Source organism: Myotis daubentonii, chromosome X, assembly GCF_963259705.1.
Source record: "Myotis daubentonii chromosome X, mMyoDau2.1, whole genome shotgun sequence".
Taxonomy (NCBI): Eukaryota; Metazoa; Chordata; class Mammalia; order Chiroptera; family Vespertilionidae; genus Myotis; species Myotis daubentonii.
In genome coordinates, this window is record NC_081861.1 from 39,738,829 (window position 1) to 39,765,697 (window position 26,869).

General features: G+C 42.9%; 1 protein-coding gene and 1 long non-coding RNA gene across 8 annotated transcripts in view; one reads left to right on the forward strand and one right to left on the reverse strand.

The window, feature by feature from the left end:
• The window catches only part of TMEM255A (transmembrane protein 255A), a 77,967-nt gene that overhangs the window by 7,614 nt on the left and 43,484 nt on the right, over positions 1 to 26,869 (forward strand). For 3 of the 7 annotated variants that reach the window (XM_059679483.1, XM_059679477.1, XM_059679478.1), the window contains exons 3-7: positions 10,749 to 10,811; positions 12,927 to 13,016; positions 18,028 to 18,096; positions 19,545 to 19,616; positions 19,999 to 20,087. In XM_059679483.1, coding sequence (XP_059535466.1) covers positions 10,749 to 10,811; positions 12,927 to 13,016; positions 18,028 to 18,096; positions 19,545 to 19,616; positions 19,999 to 20,087 — 383 coding nt within the window. The remainder of the gene's footprint in view (positions 1 to 10,748; positions 10,812 to 12,926; positions 13,017 to 18,027; positions 18,097 to 19,544; positions 19,617 to 19,998; positions 20,088 to 26,869) is intronic. The other 4 variants (XM_059679479.1, XM_059679480.1, XM_059679481.1 and 1 more) reach the window with 2 other exon arrangements.
• Positions 7,631 to 25,283, reverse strand: LOC132224341 (uncharacterized). The gene is made up of 3 exons (XR_009450653.1): positions 25,135 to 25,283; positions 24,855 to 25,026; positions 7,631 to 8,911 (listed from the first exon to the last, which is right to left on the reverse strand). It is a non-coding gene; the product is annotated as an uncharacterized LOC132224341 (long non-coding RNA).

Consider the following 26,869-nt stretch of genomic DNA (forward strand, 5'->3'; position numbering starts at 1 on the left):
AAGCGGTCCCAGAGTACAAGAGGGCACTCTGCAAAGTTGCTGTCATACAGGGCATGGGATGCAAATGCAAGTGTGCAGTAAACCAGATTCAGGGCCAACAGTGCCCCAGAAACAACATAACCCATGGCTGAAGATGGGATCGCACAGCCCCGCAAGGAATTGGGCTCCCTCTGCTCTGGTTTTGGGGTGCATCACCCAAGAACCTCTGCTGCCAAGTCACTGGAGCTTGGCAGCTCCTGTGTTGAGTGTGTGGGCCCTGGTGGTCAGTGCGCATCATGGTGACCAGTCAATCAGACACTTAGCATATTTGCCTTTTATATACATACTAAAGGCCCAGTGCATGAAATTCGTGCATTCGGGTTGGGGGTCCCTCAGCCCAGATTGCAAGAGGGCACAGGCCAGGCCGAGGGACCCCACCAGTGCACGAATAGGAGGGATGTGGGAGGTTGGCCAGCCGGGGAGGAACCGTGGGAGGGCTCCAGGGTCTGTCTGTTCCGTTTCACTCAGTCCTGATTGGCCAGACCCCAGCAGCATGCTAACCTACTGGTTGGACCATCTCCCCTCTGGTGGTCAGTGTATGTCATAGGGATTGGTCGACCAGTCGACTGTCTGCCCCCTGGTGGTCAGTCACATCATAGTGAGCAGTTGAACAGCCTTAGCATATCATTGGCATATTACACTTTGATTGGTTGAATGGACAACCAGACACTTAGAATATTAGGCTTTTATTATATAGGATGTGTGTGTGTGTGTGTGTGTGTGTGTGTATTGATTTTAGAAAGAGAGGATGGGCCAAAACCGGTTTGGCTCAGTGGCTAGAGCGTCGGCTTGCGGACTGAAGGGTCCCAGGTTCGATTCCGGTCAAGGGCATGTACCTGGGTTGCGGGCACATCCCCAGTGGGGGGTGTGCAGGAGGCAGCTGATCGATGTTTCTCTCTCATCGATGTTTCTAACTCTCTATCTCTCTCCCTTCCTCTCTGTAAAGAATCAATAAAATATATTTTTTAAAAAAAGAGAGAGGATGGGATGGGAGAGGGATAGAGAGATAGAATCATTGATCAACTGCCTCCTGCATGCCCCACACTGGAGATGGAGCCCACAACCCAGGAATGTGCCCTGACTGGGAATATAACCAGTGACCTCTTGGTTCATGGGCTGAAACTCAACCAATGAGTGTCATTGTTTTTTACTGTTGCTCTCACCATGTGGCTGACAAAAAGCTCATCCTAAGAGTTACAAGTGTCAACTCTATTGTTTTCTTATTGCTGGCTTGTGCTTATATTATTAGGATCATCTTCAATTTGTGGTTTCTCAGCAGGAGTCTTTCTGAACTACTTGTCCATTTTGTTGGGACTAATTTAGTTAAAACTAGATAAGACAATCTGGTCACACATAAAATGCTCCTCCATCAACCCTTTGCTGCTTGGAACTTGCCCTCCTCCCTCAGGTAGCTCACCTTGTTGTCTGATATTCACATTGAGGGAGGGTGCCAATGACAGTTTGTTTATTGAATATTTGTAACACTTAATTCCTTTCTTATCTATAATAATAAAAGCTTAATATGTTAATTAGACCGGATGTCCTTCCAGACGACCTTCTGGACAAAGCCAGGACTGCGAGGGAAGCCCAGGTCCTGGGTGCCAGAGGGAAGCCGGTGCCAGCAGCTGGGGGAAGGAAGGCCTACTCTTGCACAACTTTTGTGCATTGGCCTCTAGCTTTAAATAAACAAATAGGAAACAAAAGTTCTAATAGTTTATTTCCATACTTCAGTGGATTGTTTTACCCACTCCCAGGGTGCATGCAATCCACTTTGGAAACTGCTGCACTCTTTACATACAAAACCTTATTTATTTATGTATGTATATATATATTTATTTATTTATTGTAATCCTCACCCAAGGATTTCTAGAGAAAGTGGGAGAGAGCAAGGAGAGAGAGAGAGAGAGAGAGAGAGAGAGAGAGAGAGAGAGAGAGAAGAGAGAGAAACATCTATGTGAGAGAGACACCACGGTTGGTTGCTTCCCCCACTGGCCCCTACCGGGCTAGGGAACTGGCAACCTTGGTACATGCCCTTGACAAACCCGCAACCCTTCAGTCCGAGGGCCGACACTCTAACCACTGAGCAACTGGCCAGGGCACACAAAACCTCATTTTATATAAAACCATCACACTGTACACTTTAAATATATACAATTTTATTTATCAGTTATGCCTCAATAAAGCTGGGGGGGGTGGAGGAAAGAAAAACAAACAAAATCTCATTTGTATCCACACTCCACACACACTGCTGTTAAACCCCAAAACCTAACTCTAGAATTTGGCTCATATTTTCAATATCAAATGAATTCCCAATTGTAATTGTGGGAAAACAGGAAGGTACTTTAGGATGGTTCATTCTTTTAATATATTTTTTAGGATAGCAAAGAGTTCAGATGTATTTGTTGTTTTCTTACTTTTCTTTTTTTCTTTGAGAGGTGGGAATGGGAGAGAGAAGCAAAGAGAGGGAAAGGGGTAAAAGATGGATGCCTTTGACAAGCCAGCAGTGAACAAGCCTGACGCCTGCTGCTTGGGTCACTAATTCCATAGTCAGCCTCCTCAAGAGCCCAGCAAAGCTAGGGCATGACGTGGGCTGGACTCCCAGGAGCTGAAGGTGGCCTGGGGATGTGGCTTTACAGTTTTAGGACCAGCAGAGCTCCCCTAGCCAGCCAAGAGCAGGTGTCCCACAGACACAGTTTGGTGCCCTCTGTTAAACATATGATGTGAGAACTCAGTCCACTTCCTGTGGTGGGGCAAGAAAACCAGTTGTCAGCAGAATTGGATTTTACCTTTAAACACAAGCAAGGGGGGCGGGGGGGGGGGGGCGGCGGGGAGGAAAGGGAGGGAAGATTGCGTTTTGGTGGCTTAGAAAAGCAATCTATAGGGTCTGTGTGACTTTGTGTGTTTCAGGTAGCTTGCATTTAGTGAAATATTTCTGACTGATGAGCTAATAATGCTTAAGCCAAGATTCAGATTCTCCATGGGTGAAGGAAAAGCATTTTCCATGTACTTTAAGAGTAGGAACTCCTATTCACTAAGGGTGGCTATGAACTTTCTCTGTAGAAGATCTGGCTGTGGGTGGCTAGGTGGGAATACATTAACAAAGGAAGGAGGGTGCATGATTGTTGTTATTTGAGTACCTGATGTTCAGCTAGAGCTGCCAGTTGAAGCCGTGGGGGCGTGTGTCTCTGTGTGTGCTTTTCACTAAAAGCTAATCTGGAAATGTTAATAGGAGAGCCATCTTTAACAGACAGTGTGCCCCATGGTTTAACCTTTAAAAATTTGTTCTTATAGTTCCTGTTGATTTTTAAAGGGTGTTAATTATAGAAATCGAAGGGGGAAGGTTACAGTTTGAAAAGCAGAAAAATCCATTTGAGTCTATAGGTCAGATCATGTTGTAACAAATACAATTAGGATTCATACCTGTGAAACAGTAAGTGCCTGAGAATCAAGATTTGTCCAGGAATGGGACACTTTCACTAATTGAAGAGTTTGGCTATTAGAGAGGTACTATATAAACTCCAAGCCAGTAATTTCCCCACCTTGGCATGCATAGAAATGACCTGGTGAACATGTGGAAAATACAGAGCTCTGCTCCCTACCCCCAGAGATCCTGATTTAGTTTGTCTGGGTGGGATCCTAGGACCTGAGCTTTCTTTTCCTGCACTAACCTTTGATTGAAAGAGTAAGACATGCTGAATATGCATTTTAATGAACACCTCAGGGAAGTCTAATTCAGGTGGACAAGCAACTAAAACAATAAATAATAGTATGCTTAGCAATAAAACCAGAATGAGCATAATGTGGCATTTTAAGATTTATACTGTCAAATTGGTCACTTTGAATATAAAATGCTATTGTATAGGACTGTGAAAAATTTTCAGGTTATTTGGAACCCTACTGTTTTGGACTCTGGTTAACTGTGTTAACAATATATGAGAAGTTAAATTTCAAAACAGATAAATTAGGGAGCAATTATTAGATTAAGAGAAGACTTACCATACAATTCATTTAAATATTGAGATCTTGGGCATTTTAAAATATAGCGTTTGCATAACTCTAAGTCATGTGAAACTTTTCTAGGGCATACTTATTTTGCCAAAAGAGATGCCCTTGTAAAACAAGGTGCATTATAATAGTTAGCTACTCACCTGAGCTAGAATGTAGTATCATCGCCCTAAGACACACATGTACACATGCATCTTTAAAATTATACTCATCTATACAGGCTGAATTGTACAATTTAAAAAAATTTAAATCTCCAAAGAAAAACATCAATTTTGCATTTTTACTGTCTTCACATATTTAAGACATCCTATTCCAAAAGAATTTTGGTGAACTTTCTACTCAGAAGGCCTAAAAAAACAAGAGCCTGGTTGTATGAAACTGAAAAAGGCAGGGGAGAGAACCTGCTCCTTCCCTATAATTCTGTAACTTTAGATCCAGAAGAGGGAGGCCTTTAAATGTGTTTCCCAAGCAACCCACAAGATGGAGTTGGCCACCGGATCAGTGCGGAAAGCCTTTCATTCTTGAACCTTCTTCCCAGCTGTTGTACTGATAGGGCCCACACCAGCCTGGGTTTTCTTTCAGGGGAAAAAAAAACAAAACACAGGAGTTTTTACCCCATTTCCTTTGGAGGATGTGGGGTCAGTTAACTGAAAATTTTATCAGGAGACAGGGACAACAGGGATCATTCAGAAACAATTAATAGCCCAGAAACCTTCATTAGGCCAGTGTGACTTGAGCTTCACAGGTAAAGACTCTTGATAAATCCAACCAAGTTTTGACTAACTTGAATGCTCAGGAAATACAAGGAGTTCTGGATAGTGGGATTTGGTGGTTTATTATGAATTAGGCAGAATTTTTGTCCACCTCTTGTTGAAAATGTTTCTAAAATATAAGATCATTCTAAATTAAAGTTGCTACTATAGTAAGTACATTTAAAGATGACATGCAAAACTTGATTTGCAAGATAAGACTTATAATGCCAGAAGGTCCTAACCTTCATTGGTTCCTTGTTGCTTCTTGAGTGTTCTCATTCAAAGCTCTCGCAAGATGCCTTTGGCCTGGTTTCCCATGACCTCTCTTCTGCCAAAATTGTTAATTCACAGTCCCCTGAACATGACTTGGGCTTTTCTGCCTTGATATTGTCACTTTCATGGTTACCCCTGTCCCGGAACATTCACCCTTCTTTCTCTTTCTGTATATCTAAAATTCTAAATGCTCTGTCTTATCCCAACTTAATGACACAGTAGGGACATTTCTCAGCTACTAGGGTCCACAGTGATGTCTACTGTATTTGAACTTACCATAGATTCCGACTAATGATTCCTAGAAAATTCTCCCATCCTGCTTTGTGGGATATTGCACTATATTTTCATTTAGCTTTGTTTATACAGGTCCACAATCCCTTATCTGAACCCTTGATTCAGGCTAGATGTGTTTAGACTTCAGACTTTTTTATTTTAGAAGGCAATATAGTGCACATATCATATGTTATATAACATCCCAGTGGGGTCGTGAGGAACACCCCATAATTGAGCACCTTCATATTTCTACCATAAACTGAATTTTTACACTAGGCCAATAAAGATGATTTGTAAAAAAAAACCTCATATCAGTTTAAAGTCTGGTTTTGCTACCAAGTTAGTTATGATAAACCCTTCTGGTTTTCAGGGCGTTGTGGATTTCATGATAATGGAAAGGAATTGTGGACCAGTTCACCTAATTATAGTTCCTGAAGCTGAATCTTATTGGTGGTCTTGGTGTCATACCCCTCCCTGCCTCCTGGACTCCAAATCACAGTGCCTGCCACAGAATAGGTGTCCAATTGATATCTGTGTATTGAATGACTAATCCTTCTGAGCTTCAGCATTGGGTCTCTGGGGCAATAGATGGAAATAGGCATAGGTTATAGGGCCCAGCCCCAAAAGAGCACTTGCCACTCTGACTTTGATTTCTAATGATTTATCTTTTTTTCTTCTACAAGTGGAGGGTAGCCAAAATAAAGCAAAGTGGCTATTTGTTCATGTAATAGGGGATCAAGCTGGAGGTCCAAAGGTCTGAATGTTCCATGAATCCATGTAGCTCTCAAGGGGTGACCACAGAGATTACCCTTCTTTTAAAAAATAGTTAATTTTTTTGTTTTTTTTTATTGAATTTATTGGGGTTACAATGGTTAATGATATTATATAGGTTACAAGGGCACAATTCTATAATACACCATCTGTATATTGTTTTGTGTGTTCACCACCCAAAGTCAAGTCTCCTTCCATCACCATTTATCCCTCCTTTACCCTCTTCTACCACCCCCACCTCCCGTTCCCGCTGGTAATCACCATACTGTTGTCTGTCTCTGAGGTGTTTTTTGTTTTTTTGTTTCTCAATTCCTTCACTGTTTTCACCCAGCCCTCCAAACCATTCTCCTCTTTGACAGTCTGTTCTCTGTATCTGTAAGTCTGTTTCTATTTTGTCTTAGTTTATTTTGTTTATACACACTATAATCATGTGGTATATATCTTTCTGACTGGCTTATTTCACTTAGCAAAATACTCTCCAGGTCCACCCATGCTATTGCAAAGGGTAAATTTTCCTTCTTTTTTTTTTTACAGCTGAGTAGTATTTCATTGTGTAAATGTACCACAGGTTTTTTTAATCCATTCATTTATGGATGGGCTTTTGGGCTGCTTCCAAATCTTGGCTATTGTAAATAATACTGCAATAAAATTAAGAGTGCATATGTTCTTTCAAGTTAGTGTTTTGGGTTTCTTCAGATATATTCCCAAAAGTGGAATCACTGGGTCATAAGGCAGTTCCATTTTTAATTTTTTGAGGCCCCTCCATACTGTTTTCCACAGTGGCTGCACCAGTCTGCATTCCCACCAACAGTGCACGAGAGTTCTCTTTAGAGATTGTTTTTCTGAGGCTTCGGGAGAGCAAACAGTTGATTAGAAGCAGCTGCCCTTGCCATAACTGGTTTGGCTCAGTAGATAGAGCATTGGCCTGCAGACTGAAAGGTCCCAGGTTCGATTCCGGTCAAGGGCATGTACCTTGGTTGCGGGCACATCCCCAGTGGGAGGTGTGCAGGAGGCAGCTGATCAATGTTTCTCTCTCATTGATGTTTCTAACTATCTCTCTCTCCCTTCCTCTCTGTAAAAATCAGTAAAATATTTTTTTTTTTTTAAAAAAAGAAGCAGCTGTCCATTTTCAGGAAATTCTGTTGATTTTTTTCTTCTTCTTTACTTTCAACCCCTCAGCTCTTCCTCAAATAGGACTTCTCACTCCATCCCCAGAGAGAACTTCTTCCCTGGGGGGGCGGTTGGACAGCTATAAAGGTGACTATAATTACAAACACTGGCCACAAATGCATCAAAGCATGGTTGAAAGTACCCCGACTCTCATAAGACCTGTGGGCTAGTCTTGGCCCTTCCAGTAACTTGCTACAAGAAGGAACATGCCCATACAATGCTATAGACCTCCATTTTCCTGTCAAATGGGAATGATATGAGCACTACCAAACTCCATAACATTACTATGACCAAAATAGAGGACAAGTGCTTCTCAAAATTAAAATACTTTTCAAAGGTATGGTAGTTTTAGTGACACTGCTGAGGTCATCAACCTGTCATCCAGGTGAGTGAATTCTTCCAGCCAGGATTCATAAGATAATTACTTTCCTGCCTAGTGAATCTACCTATCATTTGAGCTCATGTCAAAATGCCTCCTCCTCTGTGAAATCTTAGACCTGCCATGTATTTAGCAGCCTCCTTTATGCAAGTCACACTACACACAGGCATATCTCATTTTATGGCACTTTGCTTTATTATGCTTCACAGATGTTGCGTGTTTTACAAATTGAAGACAAGAACCTCCACCAACATATAGATTACAACTCGCTTTACTGCGATGCAGCTTTATTGTAGTTGTCTGGAACCGAACCCACAATATCTCCGAAGTATACCTGTACCTTATCACATTTAATCCTCATAGTAGCCATGCATTATAGGTAACATTGTGAGTCCCATTTTTAAAATGTAATTTATTTTACTTTTTAAATATATTTTTATTATTTCAGAAAGGAAGAGAGAGGGAAAGAAAGATAGAAACATCAATTATGAGAGAGAATCATTGATAAGCATGCCCCACCCTGGGGATTGAGCCCGCTATCTGGGCATGTGTCTTGACTGGGAATAGAACCATGACCTTCTGGTTCATAGGTCAATGCTCAACCACTGAGCCATGCTGGCCAGGCATGAGTCCCATTTTTTAGATGAGGAAAATGAAGCACAGAGTGGTTCAAAGACTCGCCCAAGGCCACACAATTTATAAGTAACAGAGCCAGGATATAATAAAAAATGAATTATTCTCTGCTCCTATAGCACTTTGTTTATACCTGTAGTCCTTAATCCACACTCTGAATCTCCTTCACTAGATTATGAGTTCCTGGATGTCAGGGCCATATCTTCTTATTTATCTGACAAAATACTCAGTGAATGTTAGAAAATTGGATGAGTTGGAGTAGAACAGAATGGAATGGAAGGAGATGTGAGGGAATTGAATGAAGTAACTGGCTTGCCTGGGATTTTCAGTCCCAGTGTGCCTTGTCTTGCCATTCAACCCCCTGAGACTTTAGCCCATCTCTTCTGGTCACTGCCATTAGATAGCCATATGAGAGTGCAGAAATAGCTAGTGTCTTTGCTTCCCATCTTAAGGCAGGCTGCTGCTGGCGTTCAGGAGACATTCAGTGAATACCTGTGGAAACTGAACTACTCAGTAAAAGCATTTATTTTCCATGTAAGAAGATGCCTCCAACTTCCTCTCAATGTCCACAAGTGTCCCAGAGTTCCATAAGCACAGACTATTCATAGAGTTCTTCCTAAAAAAACTAAAAGCTGTGAAACATATTGGAGGGGAGGATGAGATAGAACATAAGTCTACTACGGAACACAGCAAATCTATAATAATAAAAGTGTAATATGCTAATTAAATCAGACAGCTGAATGACCTTCCGGACAAAACCAGGGCTGCAGCGAGGGCCAAGCCCCTTGCACGAATTTCGTGCATTGGGCCTCTAGTAATGATATAATTTTCTAGCTCAAATCAGGTTAGAGCTGCTCAAAAGTTAATTGTTTTTTAAAACAGTAATAATAATCACTAGAAGAGTAATTAATATTTACTGAATACTTACTATGTACCAGGCACTGTGCAAAGTTCTTTGACTGTATCATCTTGGTTAATCCTTATAAAAGTCCTATAACAGGGCCACTACTACAGTCACTGTTTTCCAAATAAGGAAGCTGAGGTTTAGAGAGGTCAGTCAGTTTGTTTAGGATTGCACAAACATAAGTGGAACACAAGCTGGGGTTAGAAGCCAAGCTAGTCTGATAACCAGGTTTTTTATATTTTTTAAATAACCAGGTTTTAATCAGTACACTTTAGGACAACTCTTTTAAATTACCTTTAAAATAAGACCAGGTGGGAGATAGGTATAGTTTAGCTGTTGAGTGAGGATGTTCTTAGTAGAGTATTAGATGGCATGGGATCTGTACAACCTTATGCACTTCAGCGTCTGTTTCCCAAGAGGGTTTGCTGGCTGAGTGGCCCTGCGGAGTGAGTCTTTGTACATTTGTATTCATTCCTTTCATTCTTGGGTTTCCGAGACAACCACCCTGTCCCCCTACACTGCCCCACCAAACTCCTGCCCAGTCCATGGGTCCATTCGATTTCCAAGCCTACGTGTAAAGTTTAGGGCCTTGGACTGAAATAGATGCCCCTGTGAGCCAAGGTAAGGCTGTAGATAGAAATCCAGACCATTAGTGAGGCTAAAAAGATATGTAACTACATCGCTGAACTTGTGTTAAGGTTTATTGGTCCATTCTCACCACTTTTTACTTCTTTTATTTTCATCCCCATCAACAGCTATCAGTTAGTGATCATTTTTAGCTGAGACTGGCAGACTCAGTCCACTAATGGCAGAACTGAGACGAAAGTGGGTTCTGCTACACCAAACCATCAGCCCAGCCACTTACTAGTAGATAGGGAAATTGTTTTTCAGGGTTTTATGCTGCCATTTCTGTACATCCTTTAATGAATGCTTTCTGTCCGTAAATGAAGCAGAGATGGAAGGAGAGGTGAGTAAGTACTAACATAAATTGCAGTGGGTCAACCACAAATACAGGCTTTCAAAAAAATTGTTCTTTTTTTTTAAGTTTAGGTTAAGGTGCTTGCTGATTTCTAAAGTACTTCCTGGGTTTTATTAGTGTGCCAGATGCATCAAAAATTGTTATTTCAAACCTTTATTTTGTAATCCATACATCAAATTGGAAGGTCACTTTAAAGAGGATAAAGATCAGAATATAATTCATGCTTTTCCCTTTATATGTCTCTTACTGATTCACCACTTACATGCTAGGTAATGAATATTGAAATTGAAATTAGCAGGCTCTGAAAAGCTATGGTTGACTTTGACTTTTAGTTTTTGGGAGATACATTTCTTTTTAGGCGTGATTCCTATCTACAAGGAAAAATTGGCAACTGGTGGGAGAAATACTTTTACTGCATACACTTTATTTGTGTAAGTAACGACTGCATATGGTTTTAGCATCTATACCCTCGTCACTTTCCATTAACCTGAATCATATCTAGAAGCTGTATGATTGTGCGGTCAGGCTGACCATTTCCTAACATGCTATGTGTGCTTTGTTGCTTTGCAGCTCGGCTTCGGATCATTCCTTGGAATCATCGGATCCAACCTCGTTGAGAACAAACGACAGATGGTAAGTTTTCATTACTATAGAATCAAGTTCTTCATCTGAAAGTAACACATTTCTTAAGGTTGCCCAAATTGGGCCACAAAAAAACTGCTACTTTGCCTTTTCGCTTAAGCCTCCAGGGAACTTGTTTTTCAGTGACTCTGTGGTTGGGACTTGTTCTCATCTTGTCTGATGCTCCCTCAGGGGCCTAGCTAGTCTCCTCAAGTCACAGGGATACAATATTTTGGATCTTGCCCTTAGCTTTCCTCCTCACTCCCAGAGGACTGCCCCAGACGAGACTACCCTCACCTAAAATCCCTTTGCTTCTGTGATTTTCATTGCCACAGCCCTGGATTTTTGGTGACTGTCACATCTTCCTCTCTGATGCATAATCTTTTGAAGAAGTTTTTGCAGAAGGTTCCCACTTTTAGGAAGTTATAATCTAGAGTACTTTGATTAAGAGAACAAATATACTTGAGGCACATAAAAGACAAAATAAAATATGGAGTCTTAAAGTATTTCCATTATCTGTAGTTCAAAACTAAGTATGTCGTAAATTTGATAGGGAGGATGAGCATATATAACAGGAGTTAAAATTTAGAAAGTTCTATGTCCTAATGGGGTCCCACAAGGGCAAGCTGTTGTATTTTTCTGGTTCCATCTGAGAAAGCTTCCTAGAGGGCAGGAAAAGAAGGTATGGACTGAATTGCAATCATATTGTAGTTTTATAGGGCTTGTAAATCAAGATGCCTGGTGAGTGGTCAGATGGTGGACTGATTAGGCTCCCCCAGTATAAGTCTCTGTGCATCTTAACTTTGATAATGGGGTCTATTTAACAGTAAGTTTAATCAGATAATGTAATAGCTCTAGGGACAGAGAACTCTAACCATATGCTCTCCCCTAGCAATGTGGGGAATCGCCCTCAGGGGAGTTCTAATAGTTCTTGTTTTCCATTTCATCTGGACTCCCCCCTGCTAGTTGTGTTTGCACTTTGGACCTAAATTATTCAAAATAATGGGGGAGTTTTAGTTGTAGAGCTGATCATAGCATAGCTAATAATGCCAATTTCGTGACATTGTTCATCCATTATTTACCAATTCTCTTTAGTGCTGTGAAGTGAGATTTATGGGGAGAGGTTTCTCAACAACTCCCAAAGGAGATAAGCATTTCCTCCTAGCCTGTTGAGGTGGGAGAAACTTAGGGTGGCCTTGGCTCTGATTCCTCCTTCTCCCTGGAGAGCTGCTTAATGCCATGCTATTTCCCCCTTAGTCCCCCAAACACCTCAAGGAAGGAAAACGCTGAATCTATCTAGTTCTGAGGGTCAACACGAGTAGATGGTGGACTCGGGCTGCACCTATCCATGCCCCTGGAAGCACCTACTCCCTACCACCTTTGTAATGGAAGATAAATGATTAAGAATGTTTCTTTTGTCTAACAAGGTCAGAGAATAGGGCAATCTAGTTCAAGCAAACGTTTTTCTTACTTGAAATTCTTCATATGCACCACACAGAGGCTTCAGTGTCAGAGGCTTCAACCTTTGTAAAATGTCTTTGACATTTAAGTTTTAAGTTGAATGTTCTCTTTATTTAATGATGCAGAAGACCATGTTGGGTTATGCAAGGCCTCAGAATCATCCCTGTATTCATCAATGCCCACTATGAGGGGTTGGGAAGAACATTGGACTAGGAGTTGGTGGCACCAGACTCTTGCATGGACTAGATGGTGATCCTGGGCACACACACCACTTCCACTCTCTGAACCTCTAATTTCACAATAAATTAAATAGAGAGTTGGACTACATGATGTCAAAGATCCAACATTTTTCTGAATCTGAGAATGGAAGAGTCACACAGTCAAATTCTGCCATGGACAGCATGCTGGATACCAGCAAGCCGCCTCTTTGGTGCTCACAGAGTGAATTTCTTTATTTGCCCTGAAAATGTAAAAGGTGCTTCATCAGCCCCTTCTCTGCCTCGCCCTTCCTAAGCTCCCACTAATCCTGCATGGCTGCAAAGAGCATCCTCATGGAGCAGCAAGCCAGAGTTCTGCTTTGTCTGGCAGTCTATTGGGGATCGTCTGTTCTCCAGAAGCAGCAAGAGTGGAAAGCTAACAGACACTTTTGTTTTGTTCCCTTCACAGTTGGTGGCTTCTATCGTCTTTATCAGCTTTGGTGTGATTGCAGCCTTCTGTTGTGCCATAGTCGATGGGGTCTTTGCTGCCAGACACATTGTGAGTATTTTTAGTCCTGGTTTAAAGTAAGTGTGCACTACAGCAAGGCTTCACTGAATCTGTGCTGGATGTGTGCTGAGTGCCCTGAGAGGAACAGAAGAGAGAGAAGATAGGATCCCTGTACCAAAGAGCTGACAGTCAAGATGAGGACACCCATGGACACACAGGCATCTAGAGAACTGAGTCTAGGCTGAGGGTACAGACTCTAAGTACCAGAGTGTTTTATCTTGGACTTCAGAGGTCAGGGCAGGCTTCCCAGTAGTGGTGGGGCTGGAGTTAAGCCTTTGGCATGTGGGTGAGATTTGGAAAGGCAAAGGCAGGGCAGTGGGACCAGGGGAATGGCTTAGAACTGATGTTGGTAAAGAGAAAGTAGGTAGAGAAGAGCAGGAAACCACATACTAGTAACTTCCTGAGAGACTTGAAGTTTTCAATAGATGACCTCTCTCTCCTTCAACAGCAACAAGAGCAGACCACCTTTTCTTGGATGCCTGAACTTTGCTGTCAACTACAGCAGTGATTGGAGAGTAGAGATGTGATTGGGGTCTAGGGAAAGTCCCAGAACGAGAAGCTTCCATTCAGAGCCCAGTCCAGGTGTTAAGATGCCAAATGCTTCCTACTCTGGAGAATCTGTGCCTTGCAAAAGGCCATTTTACTCCTGAAACCCAAATTTGTGCTTATTCTCTGGGGATAAGATAGACACATAGGATTCAGAGCAGTCCTATGTGGCTCTCTATAGGAGCAGATGGCATCATGAGCTAAAATGGCTTTCTCCATTTCCCTTTTTCAGCACTTTCTATTTCATACTATTCTAGACATCTGGCCTAGGGCCAACTTCTCCATTAGGCACAATAGGCACAAGTGCCTGTGATTCACACTATTTTCAGGGGCCCATAAAAATATTATTTTTTTTTCAAATCAGAAGAAAATGATGCATATTTAGGTCAAAAGAAAGTTTTTGTATAATATGAATATATGGTGATTAAATAGTAAATAATTAAAATAAATAAAATATAATTTTCAACATTTTTTAAAGAAGGAGGGAGCCCACAAAGGCAAAAGTGTCTAAGTCCCAGGGAAGTCATAGTGTAGTTCTGATCTGGCCCACAAACAAAAATCAAGCCACAGCAAATAACTGAGCTCCCACAACAAACTCAAATAGTCATTTGATTCCAACTGAACCAACATCAAAAATGAAAACATGTCATGAACTAGTTTGACTTTGTTTTGTTTTGTTTTTTCTAAAACAATTGAATTGGAGCAAAATTGTATTATTGAGATCTTCTGTGGATCAATGATATTTAAGTTCATTTCAGTCATGGGCTAATAGTGCGGGTCATCTGAGGGAGTGTCATATGTATGGTTGGATATGGAAAATTATGATTTGCAACATTATTCTTTTAATTTAAACTTGTTCTTGGACCCTCCTCCCAGACATAACAGTTAGTTCCTCCTTTGCCAAGATTAGAGAAATTCATATGGTCAATGCTGCCACCCAAGCAGTATCTGAAATGGCATCTCTGGAAATGATTTCTGGGAAGGGGTAAAAGAAAAAGGTGGGAGAGAGAGGCCCTTTGCCCAATTTTCTTTCAGGGCCAGGATATAAATGTAGGCCCTTAGATCAGACCCATCCCCTCTGATTTGCGCTGAGAGCAGCCATCTTGTTCTTCATCGTTTTCTTCTTAAAAAGGCAAATGACACATCAGGAACTTATCCACAATCCTATAACCCTCATATACCAATTATTATCATTTTTGCATATTACCTTCAGAACACATACCTATTTTTGTAACATGGTTGCACTCAATCATAATATGCATGCTATTCTGAATTCAATAGGAGCCATCTTGATAACAATAATGCCATATTTTTGTGTATGCATGTAGCGTTTCATTGTGCCTTCACATCTATTATTTCATTTGAGACCCACAGCAATCCTGTGAGGTATGTAGGGCAGGCATTATTATCCCCACTTGACAAACATTATTCACTCTGTGGCGGTCTCCATGGCAACATAGGCCTTGTGGCTAAGAAGCCTGCAGTAGATTTTGATGGCATCATAAGCTAAAATGGCTTCCTCCATTTCCCTCCTCTCCTAATTTTTTAAAACATCTTTATTGAGATGTAGTTCACATCTCATATAATTCACCCATTTAAAGTATACAATTCAGTGACTTTTATATCTTCACAGTTAGTGCAAACTATCACCACATCATTTTAAAAGATTTTCATCATCCCACCAAAGAAAACCCATATCTTTTAGCTGTCACCTCCCCATCCCCTACTTCCCAGTCCTATGCAACCACTAATGTAATCATACAATATGTGGTATTTTGTGACCTGATTTCTTTAACTTAGTATAATATTTTCAAGGTTCATCCATGCTATAACATGTATCAGTGCTTCATTTCCTTTTATGGCCTAATAATATTGCATTGTGTGGATATACCAAAGTTTGTTTGTGCAGCCGATGGACATTTAGGTTGTTTCTACCTTTTGGCTATTATGAATAATGCTGTTATAAGCATTTATGTACAAGTTTCTCTATGGACATATGTTTTCATTTCCCTTGGCTATATATCTATGAATGGAATTGTTGAGTCATGTGGTAACTATGTTTAACCTTTTGAGAAACTACCAGACAGTTTTCCAAAGTGGCTGTGCCATTTTACATTCCCCTTGGAAGTGTATGAGTGTTCCAGTTTCTCCACATCCTTGTCAACTCTTGTTATTATCTGACTTTTTAATTCTAGTCATCCTAGTGGATTAGTGGGTATGAAGTGATATCTGATTGTGGGTTTGATTTGCATTTGCTGGAAACTCTTAATGTTTTATTACTGGCTTCAGTCAAAGGCAATGGGTAAAAATCCAAATTATATTTACCAGAAGTTTCCTCTAATGACCCCTATCTGCCTTTGACTCCAGGCTCTGTGTACCTCCCACAGATAGTGGCCTGAAGTAGCACATTTGACTCAGTGGGTTGGGGTAAGGCTGGATGAATCTTTGTGTTTCCACGGTACCTGTCCTAAGACATCTGCCAGTCCTAATTGACACCCAGAGACTTTTGAGGAATGAGGCTTTATTCACTTATAGTGATATCTGTTGGCCAGTTTAAATTAAAGGTTCATCTTGACCCTGGTTTTGCTTGGATGGGTTAAAGCCAGCTTTTCCTGTTTTTGAGGCCCTTTAATGTCATCTTGCCCTGTCTTTTGGCTTTGGGCATATGAACTTCTAAAGACCTACTTTCCTACACAGCCCTGTAAATGTTTCTTGTTCCTTCTCTCTCTCGCCTCCTAATTCCTCCCTTTTTCCTCCCCCAAATATAGCCATTAACTAGATGGGAAATTCATATTACCTTTCTGTGCCACAGTTTCTCCTTCTCCAAATGGATATAATAATAACCTACCTGTCAGGGTAAGTATGAGGACAACATGAAGTCATGTGTGTGTACATGCCCTAAGAGGGCTTGGCACAGATCAGATACTCACCACAAAGCATTATCTGTTTCCATCCCTTCACTCCAGAGATGGTGATCCTTTAGACTATAAAGGTTGCTGAGCCCTGGCTGAGTGACCTTTCCTTACCTCTCAATTGCATAGGCTTGTTCTTCCTCTGGAATTTGATTGGACTCTCAATGTAGAATAGCAAACAGAAACACCAAATGGGCAGCCATTGCATATGTGTATTTTCATTTAGGGTATTTGATGGCTGAATGCTTTTTGCAGAACCAGGAGGTCAGGAGTGCTGTGACCAGCAAGCACATCAAGCCTCCCATTCCACAGGATAATAATAACTTCTGCTATCACCCGAACATGGAAAATAAACCCTGCTGGGTTTGAACATGAGAACTCTCATGCTTTTCCAGCCCAACTCCAGGCTAAGGCACTAGAACAATGTACTTTTAGAACACTGGGCAGCCAGGAGGTTCATGTAGAAGCAGCTGATGGAAAGTCCTAGGTCCTTGATGGTATGGAGGCTAGGAGGCAGGAAGCACTTGGGTGCCAGGAACAGGAGATGCTAAATCACATATGTGGGGAAAAGCAGCCACCAGGATCATTGGAAATGCTGAGAGAACTGGGGGCAGGGTGGGAAGGAATTGGTAAACTCCCATTGCCAGGATGCTTTGGCCAAACCCTTAAGGTCAGTTTGCATAAACTGATTGTCCTGTCCCAACCTGTTTTTGGCCCAAGCCCCCTACCACTCAGGGGATGTTTACTGTTACCCTGAAAGTGAACAACATCCCCTGCCTGCAAGCTTCCCGGCAGCATTGTATCTATCTGTTCTATGCCAACCCCCACCGGCTGTACCTCATGCCTGAGAACTTCCTTACGAGGAAGCTAGCCAAGCCAGTGGGTAAATCAACTGTTCTTAAAGCCCATGTTAGTTTTCTGGGATTTTGCAGTATTTTTGGAGTTCTCTGTCTTTATCTAATTTGTGAAAATGGCTCATAGTTCGGGTAAGTTAAAATCTCAGTAGCTGCCCATCCCCCTGGAGCTTGCTTCTTGAGCTCTTCCTTCTGGAAAAGCTATGGCCCTGACAGCAGGGAGTACATGTCAGCCAGCCCGGGTCCTGTCCTCAGGTGATTATGAGGCCTCATTGTTAGAGCTATGCTGTCCAACCCCATTCCCTCCCCATCATTTAGGAGTGTGATGTTGCAATTACCTGGAGCTTTGAAGCTCAGTCCCTGGGAACTCTGTGCAAGAAGAAAAAGACTAGGAATAAAATGAGAGAGGAAATTTGAGGAAACCCAATTCTCAGTCAATTTCTTAATTTTCCATTAACCAAGTGGTCCAATTGAAAGCAGTTATTAGAAGATTTTTATCTGATCTTCACATTCTCAGTCTTCTTAGTTGAATTAACTCAACCCACTGCTTACTCTCTCAGGGGTGTGTGTGTGTGTGTGTGTGTGTGTGTGTGTGTGTGTGTGTTTTCAAATCTTTTATTACCCATCAGACCATTTGCTGCTTTATTTTCCAAAGCCGAAACCCCTTTGGTTTGGTGTTTCCATTTATAGGATCTGAAACCACTCTACGCTAACCGGTGCCACTATGTCCCCAAGACATCCCAGAAGGAAGCTGAGGAGGTGAGCCAGAATGAGGCTATATGTCTTACCTTTGGGAAAGTCTTCTGTTCTGTATAAAAGCTTTGTCTTTTACTCCTTTCCAGGGGCCTAAGGCTGGCTGCTAGGTATCTGTTTTTGATTTGCTCTGCGGATCAGAGCACAGTGCTAATAAGGCTATGGTCATAGGTTTGGAGCCTCATGAGGCCTAATAAGATTTACTTTGTTTTATGGACACAGGCTGTCCCTCTGCCCCTGCAGGCAGCCTCTCAGTTTGTGGCTTTGATCACTAGAGAAACAGATAAGAGTACAGAGGCCACAGTGCAGGGTCCATCCCCATCTCTGTGGATAATGATTCAGTTGTCTGTGGTTCAGGTGCCCAAGCTGGAAGAAAAACAGAAGCTCCACCAAGGCACTAGGCCTAGGCTAGGGGGCACATCCTGAGTCCTCCACACATGAGGGGTCAGGAAGTCAAATGAGGGTAATTGGGAGGTCTAGTTCTCTTGGTGGCTCTGGGGAAGGATGGACTGTTAGCCTGGCCCCTTTCATGAGACCGGTCTGATAATGTTTGAATGGGTACATGAGATTCTCTCCTCTGACCCACACAGCTCTCTTTGTGTTCCATGTCCTTTCATGCAGAACTAGAGGTGGTGGACAGTGAGGTGAAGCACGGCTCCATGTCATTTTTGGAGAGCTTCCATTTCAGTACACAGTAGCCCTTCCCCAACCCAGAGGTCACTTTCATAGGAAATTGTACTGTGTGCTTCTAGGAGCCTTGACACTTTGGTTCTCTGTTAATCTCTAAATTGAAAGTCAGCCCTCCCCCGCCACCACCACCCCCGCCCCGCGCCAAAAGTTAGAACAAATTTAAACTTGTGATTGGGAGAAAAGAGAGACGAGTGGATATAAAATGACCACTGCATTACACAACTTCAGGGGAAGCCATTCTATATAAAACATAATGTGAAGTTATATTTTATGGAGTTAGGCAGAGCGATAGCCCTGCTCCCAAGGCATCAGGGCAAATACTTTTTTTTATGGCCCTGCCACCCACTTGCCTTCTTTTTCTTTCCCCAATTACAAATTTACCATTTTTCTAACTATCCTCGGGTTAGAAGGGAGGAGTAGAAATATTGTATGCTTATCAGAAAGTCCATGAGCATTTGGATGAAAATGAATGCTCATTTACTATGAATATTCTCTATAACACAACTGAACAAATTTACAGACACTTCATTGCATCTATATAGCCATATGGGGGAGAGAGTCTGGAAAATTTCTTACCAACAAGAGTAAATGGAAATTAATCTTTAAATTTTTTTGCTAATCATGATGGGTAAAATGTCATTGCTCTTGTCTCGATTTCGTTGTCATTGCTTTCTTGTGTTAATTTGGTGACTGTAAAAATGTTAATAACTTCCATAGGTTCTCTGATAATCCTTGTCCCCCTAACCCTATTTTTCCTATATAAGGTCATAAGTTCCTCAACCAAAAATTCTCCTTCCGCGAGGGTTATGAGGAACCTTACCCAGGCAGCTAGAGAGGTACCATTGTACTTCAGGGTGCATGTGACAGCCCCTCTGTCTTCCTTCCCATCTGGTCCCCTTTCCTATACCATGATTTGCCTTCCCTGTCATATCCTCATTTCCTACCGTCTATTTGTTCTTCTGTCTGTTCTTCCATCCATCCTTCCTCCTCTCCATCTCCACCTTTCAGGGATGGGACACTGAGGGCATGGCTGAGGCTGGATTTGAGCCCAGCTACACAGTGAGTTGCCTCATGCACAATTCAGCCAGTCCCCTGCCCAACCCTCCCGTGCATTGGTGTGTTCATCTCACAGCATGTCGCTAACTCACATTTCCAATCCCAGAGGGTCCTGCCTCCCATGCAATGCCAGCTCATCTCCTCACTGTTGTGTGCCCTCAGGTGAACTGCCCTCACCTCACCCGCGGATTCTGCACGCCTCGCATCCGGGGCAACACCTGCTTCTGCTGTGAACTCTACAACTGTGGCAAGTAAGAGTGGAGCCTCCAGGCATGGGAATATTGGTTTGATCACAATGGATGATAGAAGGGCTAGGATGGGGGAAGGGCATGCCATAGGGATCAGAGAAGTAGAAGACACTGGTCAGTCACCAGATTTCAGCCCAAATGCATTACCTGCCTTCTCTGTGCCAGGAAGCATGTCAAGTGCTTTTAAATATTTTATCTCATTTCATTCTTGTCTATGATGTCTGTAGAATTATTATCCCCATTTTACAGATGATGAGAGTGAGGCTCAGAGGAAACAGACAATTAGCCCAAGGTCACACAGAAGTTGAAAATTATAGAGATAGGGTCAAACACAGTTCTAAGTCCAAGTTGAACAATACTGAACAAGTTGCCCTAGCCAGTTTGGCTCAGTGGATAGAATGTCAGCCTGCAGACCAAAGAGTCCTGGGTTTGATTCTGGTCAAGGGCACGTACCTTGGCTGCAGGTTTCTCCCTGGCCCGGGCCCTGGGTGAGGCTCATGCAGGAGGCAACCAATTGATGTGTTTCTCTCACATCGATGTTTCTCTCTGTCTTTCCCTTTCCCTTCCACTCTCTCTAAAAATCAATGGAAAAAATATCCTTGGGTGAGGATTAACAAGTCATTATTGAGTACTTTCTCTGTGCATGGCCCTATTCTAGACACTGGAGATTCAGCAGCAAACAAAACAAAAATCCTTGCCCTCCTTGGGGCTTCTATTTTATTAGGGAAATCAGTCAATAAGCGTGAATATACAGGGTTAGGCAAAAGTAAGTTTACAGTTGTTCATCTATACCAGCGGTTCTCAACCTGTGGGTCGCGACCCCTTTGGGGGTCGAAAGACCCTTTCACAGGGGTCGCATAAGACCATCAGAAAACACATATATAATTACATATTGTTTTTGTGATTAATCACTATACTTTAATTATGTTCAATTTGTAACAATGAAAATACATCCTGCATATCAGATATTTACATTATGATTCATAACAGTAGCAAAATTACAGTTATGAAGTAGCAATGAAAATAATTTTATGGTTGGGGGTCACCACAACATGAGGAACTGTATTAAAGGGTCACGGCATTAGGAAGGTCAAGAACCACTGATCTATACTAATAAAAGGATAATATGCTAATTAGACCGGATGTCTTCCAGACATCCTTCCTGACAAAGCCAGGGGCTTGGCCAATCTGTGCATTACTGCCCCTGGACCCCTCGCCCAGGCAGCCCCGCCCCCCAGTGGAGACCCCCACCGTGATGGGGGCATGGCCAGCCTGCAAACGGCCCTCAGCCCCTCAGCAGGGCAGCCACGCCCCCCAGCGGGGACCCCCACCCCGATAGGGGCGTGGCCGGCCTGCAAACCGCCCTCAGCCCCTTGCCCATGCTGGCACCACCCCCAGCGGGGACCCCTACCCCGATGGGAGTGGGTTGGCCTGCAAACCCCCAGGCGCCCCTCGCCCAGGACAGCCCTGCTCCCCAGTGAGAACCCCTACCCTGATCGGGGCAGCCAGCCTGCAAACCGTCCCAGGCTCCTCTCCCAGGCTGGCTCTGCCCCCCAAGCAGACCCCCACCCCAATCCAGGACCCCCTTCAGGGCAGACCAGCTGGCCCCCACCTGTGCACCAGGCTTCTATATTAATAAAAGGATAATATGCTAATTAGACCAGACGTCCTTCCAGACAAAGCCATGGTGGTGGGGCTGAGGCAGAGGCAGTTAGGGGCGATCAGGACAGCAGGGGAGAGAAGTTAGGGGGATCAGGCCAGCAGGTGAGGGCAGTTAGGGGGATCAGGCCAGCAGGCAGGCAAGTGGTTAGGAGCCAGTGGTCCCGGATTGCGAGAGGGATCCCGGATTGGAGAGGGTGCAGGCTGGGCTGAGGGACCTCCGCCCCCTCCCCCATGCACAAATTTCGTGCATCGGGCCTCTAGTATGGAAAATAATACAATAATTTAAAAATATTAGTAGAAGAATAAATTTCGTGTTTTGGGTACCCACAACTAAAAACCTACTTTTGCACCACCCTGTATAACATGCCAAGTATTAATCAGAGCACTGAAAAAAAAAGAAGTATAAAAGGCAGATAGATAGTAACAGGAGGGGAATGTGTGTGCTGTGTTAGATGGAATATCAGGAAAGGCCTCTTTGAGGAGGTGACATTTGTGCAGAGACCTGAGTAATGAGAGAGGGCAACCCAAGTAGATACCTGTGGGGGAAGAGTTTTTCAAGCAGAGAGAACAGCAAGTACAAAGGCCCTGAGGCAGGAACAGGATTGGTGCTATTTCTGCTACAACCATTCTGGCTCTCTGCCCTCCAACTGTGAAAATATCATTTACTCTTTCTTTCAAAACATTTAGGAGCTAGGAATACAGAGACTACTGCTGTGGAGTTCACAAGTTTAGTAGGGAAGACAGATATATGAACAATTGATTGCAATATAGTGTGGTGGGGAATCAGTGGGTGGACTGGGAACACTGGAAACACAGATGATTGAAAGTCAGAGCTGCTGGGGGGTGCAGTGCCAAGGGGGAGTTGGTGTGGGAGCTGAGACTTAAAGGATAAATAGGAAGTTAAGAAACAAACTAAAAGTGGGTGGAAGTTGGGAAGTATTCCCAAGCATTGTGGGGGTGGGGTTATACAAGGGGGTAGGAGGTGGTAAGAGCAGAGTTGTAGTCACAGGTCAAATTATGGAGGGCTCCTTGGCCAGAGAAATGCCTTTGGACTTGACTCTGTAAACAATTGGGGTCCATTGGAGGATATAGCATGGAAAATGGATTTGAGTGTTTAGAAAGGAGCTAGGGGGTCACTGCAAGAGTTTAGACCAAAGAGAATGGACCCTGGATTAAGTTGGTTTGGAGATACTAGACAGCAAGGAACACTTTCAAGAGCAATTTAGAAAGTAAAATTGACAGGAATGCATGAGCAAAAGATACAGTGAATAGTCCTGCCTATGGGGTGTGTCAGCCAATTCCTGCCCAGGCACATATTTTCTCTAGACTCTCAGTGCAGGAGTGCTGAGGGCCAGGAGAGGGAGGAGGAAGAGGGGAGTTAGCAGAAGAAGCCTGAATGGAGCTAGATCCAGAGGGGTCTTCACTCACATTCTCTACTTTCTGTATGGGAGGGGTGTAGTTTCTCTAAGTTGAGGATTAAAACCAGACAGATGAACAGACTGGAGGCAGGGAAGAGAAGGGGTAAACTCACACCAGTCCTTTACCTTCTTTGCTAGCATTTCGTTAAAAGGTTTGGTGGAGGAAAGGAAACTTAAAGACTCAAATGAGGTTTGGAGATTATCTGGGAGGTTTAATTATTCATGTTATAATAATAACTAACACTTGTAAAGGACTTCCCTCCTAGCAGCAGTGATTGAGAGCTGGCTATAATTGTACTTCTTGAGTCCATCCTTTCAAAAATGATCAAAGGAATGTAAAATAGGTCCCAGGGGAATTGGGGTTCTGTTTCTATCTTTCCTTTTGCCTCTCTTTATCCCTCCTTCCCCTGCTCTGCCATTTCTTCTCTTTTTTCCTCCTCCTTCCTCTTAACAGCCTCCTCCCTACTCCTTGCTCCCCTCTCCTTTCCGGCTTCAAGGCCTCCTGGGGCAGGGGGCTGGGAGCTGGCCAGAATAGGGCCTGAGATCTGAGAGTGAAACAGGAGGCCCACTGAGGAGGCTGAGAAGCGATTCCTTGCAGATACACCTTTCTCTTTGCAATTAGGTGTATTTCTGACAAAGTTTTGAATAAACTAAAAATCCTATTTTAAATTCCATTTAGCTGAGCCCTTAGATTTTTTTTTTTGAAAGTGGAGACTCAAGCCCAGTTTATCTCTCTGTCAAATCTAATCTTCATAATAACCGACTTTCTAGTTTTTTTCTTTGTTAATTCTCACCCGAGGATATTTTTTCCATAGATTTTTATGCACTGGTCTGAATGTAGTGAGTTATCACAAATGCTTGTACACAGTCTGTTACAGATTGAAAGCCTCCATAGATTTTTAGAGAGAGTGGAAGGGAGGGAAAGAGGGAGGGGGAAAGAAGGAGAGGAAAGAGAGAGAGAGAGAGAGAGAGAGAGAGAGAGAGAGAGAGAGAGAGAGAGAGAGAGAAGAGAGAGAGAGAAACATCAATGTGACAAAGACGCATCGATTGGTTGCCTCCTGCATACACCCAGACCATGACCAGGGATAGAACCTACAGCCTAGGTATGTAAGTGCCCGTGACTGGGAATCAAACCCACAACCCTTTGGGGTGTGGGCTGACACTCTAACCACTGAGAAACACCATCCAGGGCTGACTTTTTTAAAGCAAGTTATGCTAGTATTATCTTCAATGGTCTAAAGGAATTTTATGAGGAGCTGTGCTAAACTCTGGGCTCACTAAAGGCAGTGAACATGACTTCATGTTATCTATATCCCAGTCCCCACCCAGCACCGGCCCAGTCATGAGTGCTTGATGAAAAGGGAGTGACATTTGTTGAAAAGGAACAAAAAGAGGAACATCCTTTTTACCAGGAAAATAAAATATGGGACTAGGCAACTAAGAGGGTCATGGGGACATTGCTCTTAAAGATCTTCAAACCTGGAAATGGTTTTCACCTACCTGGTGCCTGGTGACCAGCCTCGGGCAGCAGTCAAGGCCCTTTGCAAAGTCTGTCATGCTAAGAGTCCAAGGGCAAGGCTACCAGAAAAGCACTTACTAAGCTCTTCATCAGGAAACTGTCACACTAGGTCATAAATCAAGATCATGAGACTTAAGAGGTGATGATCCTACAATAGAGGAAAAAGTTTACCTTGACCCAAGGCTTTTTCCAGCCAGTACCCAAAGAGTCCTAAACTCCAGGCCTAAATATAGCTAGCCACAAGCATTCTGGGGCTCAGAGTCTTTAATTTTGCCGAATGCGTATTTGTTTTCCTCACATGAAGACTATTTTTAATCAATTGCCAGCTCCTTTAGTCCGTTTCCTGGAAAGGAGGCCAAGAGAAAAAAAAGTGGGAACAAACACATCAGGCAGTCATTTGTACAGTGCTACAGAAACACAGAGTTGCTACTGTCCCCTCAAAGCCACAGACCTTCTCTGACGTCAGGGGCAGTGAGGTTTTAATAGCAAACATAGATTATTTTATTTTGCCTTGTGCAGGAAGGTGGCTTTCTCTAGGACACAGATCCCCAGTAGCAGCCTTTCAGAGCACTTTACTCAGCTTTGGAGAGGCCAAGTCAATATCACTGGTTTTCACTGTATAACCTAAAGGAAGTGAAAGGAAACGGGGGTGGTTTGTGAACTGCTTCAGCTGGTAATAAAATGAAAGATGATAGCTTATTTCCACTCATTTCTTCCTTTGACAAACTTTTATCGAGCTCCTACTATGTGCCAGGGACTATTCTAGAAGAATACCTATCAATAAAACATAATTTTACCCTTAAAGAACTCAATTTACCAGGGAGATTGTGGAAAGGGGTGGGAGATTAGACAGAATGCATGCAGTGAAAGAGAGATGCACAGAGGCTGCCCTTGTCATTGCCTGCCAGTCAAGAGTTGGCATATGGTTCCAGGCTCTTATCAAAGAGCAGAAGCATTCCCTTCTGCCTTATCCAGGATCTGATGCCTCCTACTTGGGTAAATTGGTCCAAAACACAGAGAGGTTATCTGTTTCTCCAGGTACACCCAGCAAGGGGATGAGAGCCCATATTGAGTTATCAGTCTCATGATCAATGCAATGATCAGTCTTTGAACTGTTACTCATTCACTAAGTACCTATTGATGACCTATAACATTTCTACAACTGTGCAAGGCATTGAGGGAGTCACAAATGTAGGTAAAAGACCACCCTTGACCTCAAGAGGTTACAATTTAGACAGAGACATCATGTCCACCTTGGCTTGGTTGTAGCTTCAGTACCCAGCACAATACTCAGTACTGAGTAGGCTCTAAATAGACATTGGATTAAATGAATAACTGAATTATTGACGTATGTAAAGTGCAAACTAAGAAAAACAGACTCACCCTAGCCAGTCTATCAGTGGATAGAGCATCATCATGCAGACCAAAGGTTTCTGGGTTCAATTCTGGTCAAGGGCACTTACCTCGGTTGCAGGCTCCTCCCCAGCCTGAGCCCTGGTTGGGACTCCTGCAGGAGGAGGCAACCAATCAATGTGTTTCTCTAACATCAATATTCCTCTCTGTCTTTCCCTCTCTCTTCCACTCTCTCTAAAAATCAATGGAAAAATATCCTCGGGTAAGGATTTTTTTTAAAAAAGAAAAGAAAAACAGACTCCGAGGCTATGGGAGTCCAGGGAAAAGGCTAATGAATCAGCACTGGAGTCCTTGAAGAAGGCACTAGTGAGGTGACTATTGAAGTTTTGATCAGTGGGAGAGATTAGGATAGGCAGAGAATAGAAGGCAGTACCTTGCACATGGGGAGAAATCTGAGCAAGTTTTGGAATAAGTGCCCAGCAAGGCCAGTTGGGGACTCCAGCCTGGCTGGAGTGTGAACTCCATTTTGGAGTCAGATTATGGCAGGCTGAGGAATTTGGACACATTTTCCTGAAGGTAATGGGGAGCCATGGAAGGATTTTGATTAAATGCATGACTTAGTTTTTAAAATGTTTTAGGAAGCTGAATCAGGCAGTGGTGGTGTCTGGCAAGGGATCCCTGCAGCCATGGAGGCTTGAGGGTAGGAGTGCTGAGAATGCAAAAGATGAAATTCCAGAGGAAGTTCTGCAATTCCAGAGACTAAACCAAATGGAACCATAAATCTCAAACAGAAACAAACCACACTAATTTGCTAAATCCTGAACCAGATCTAA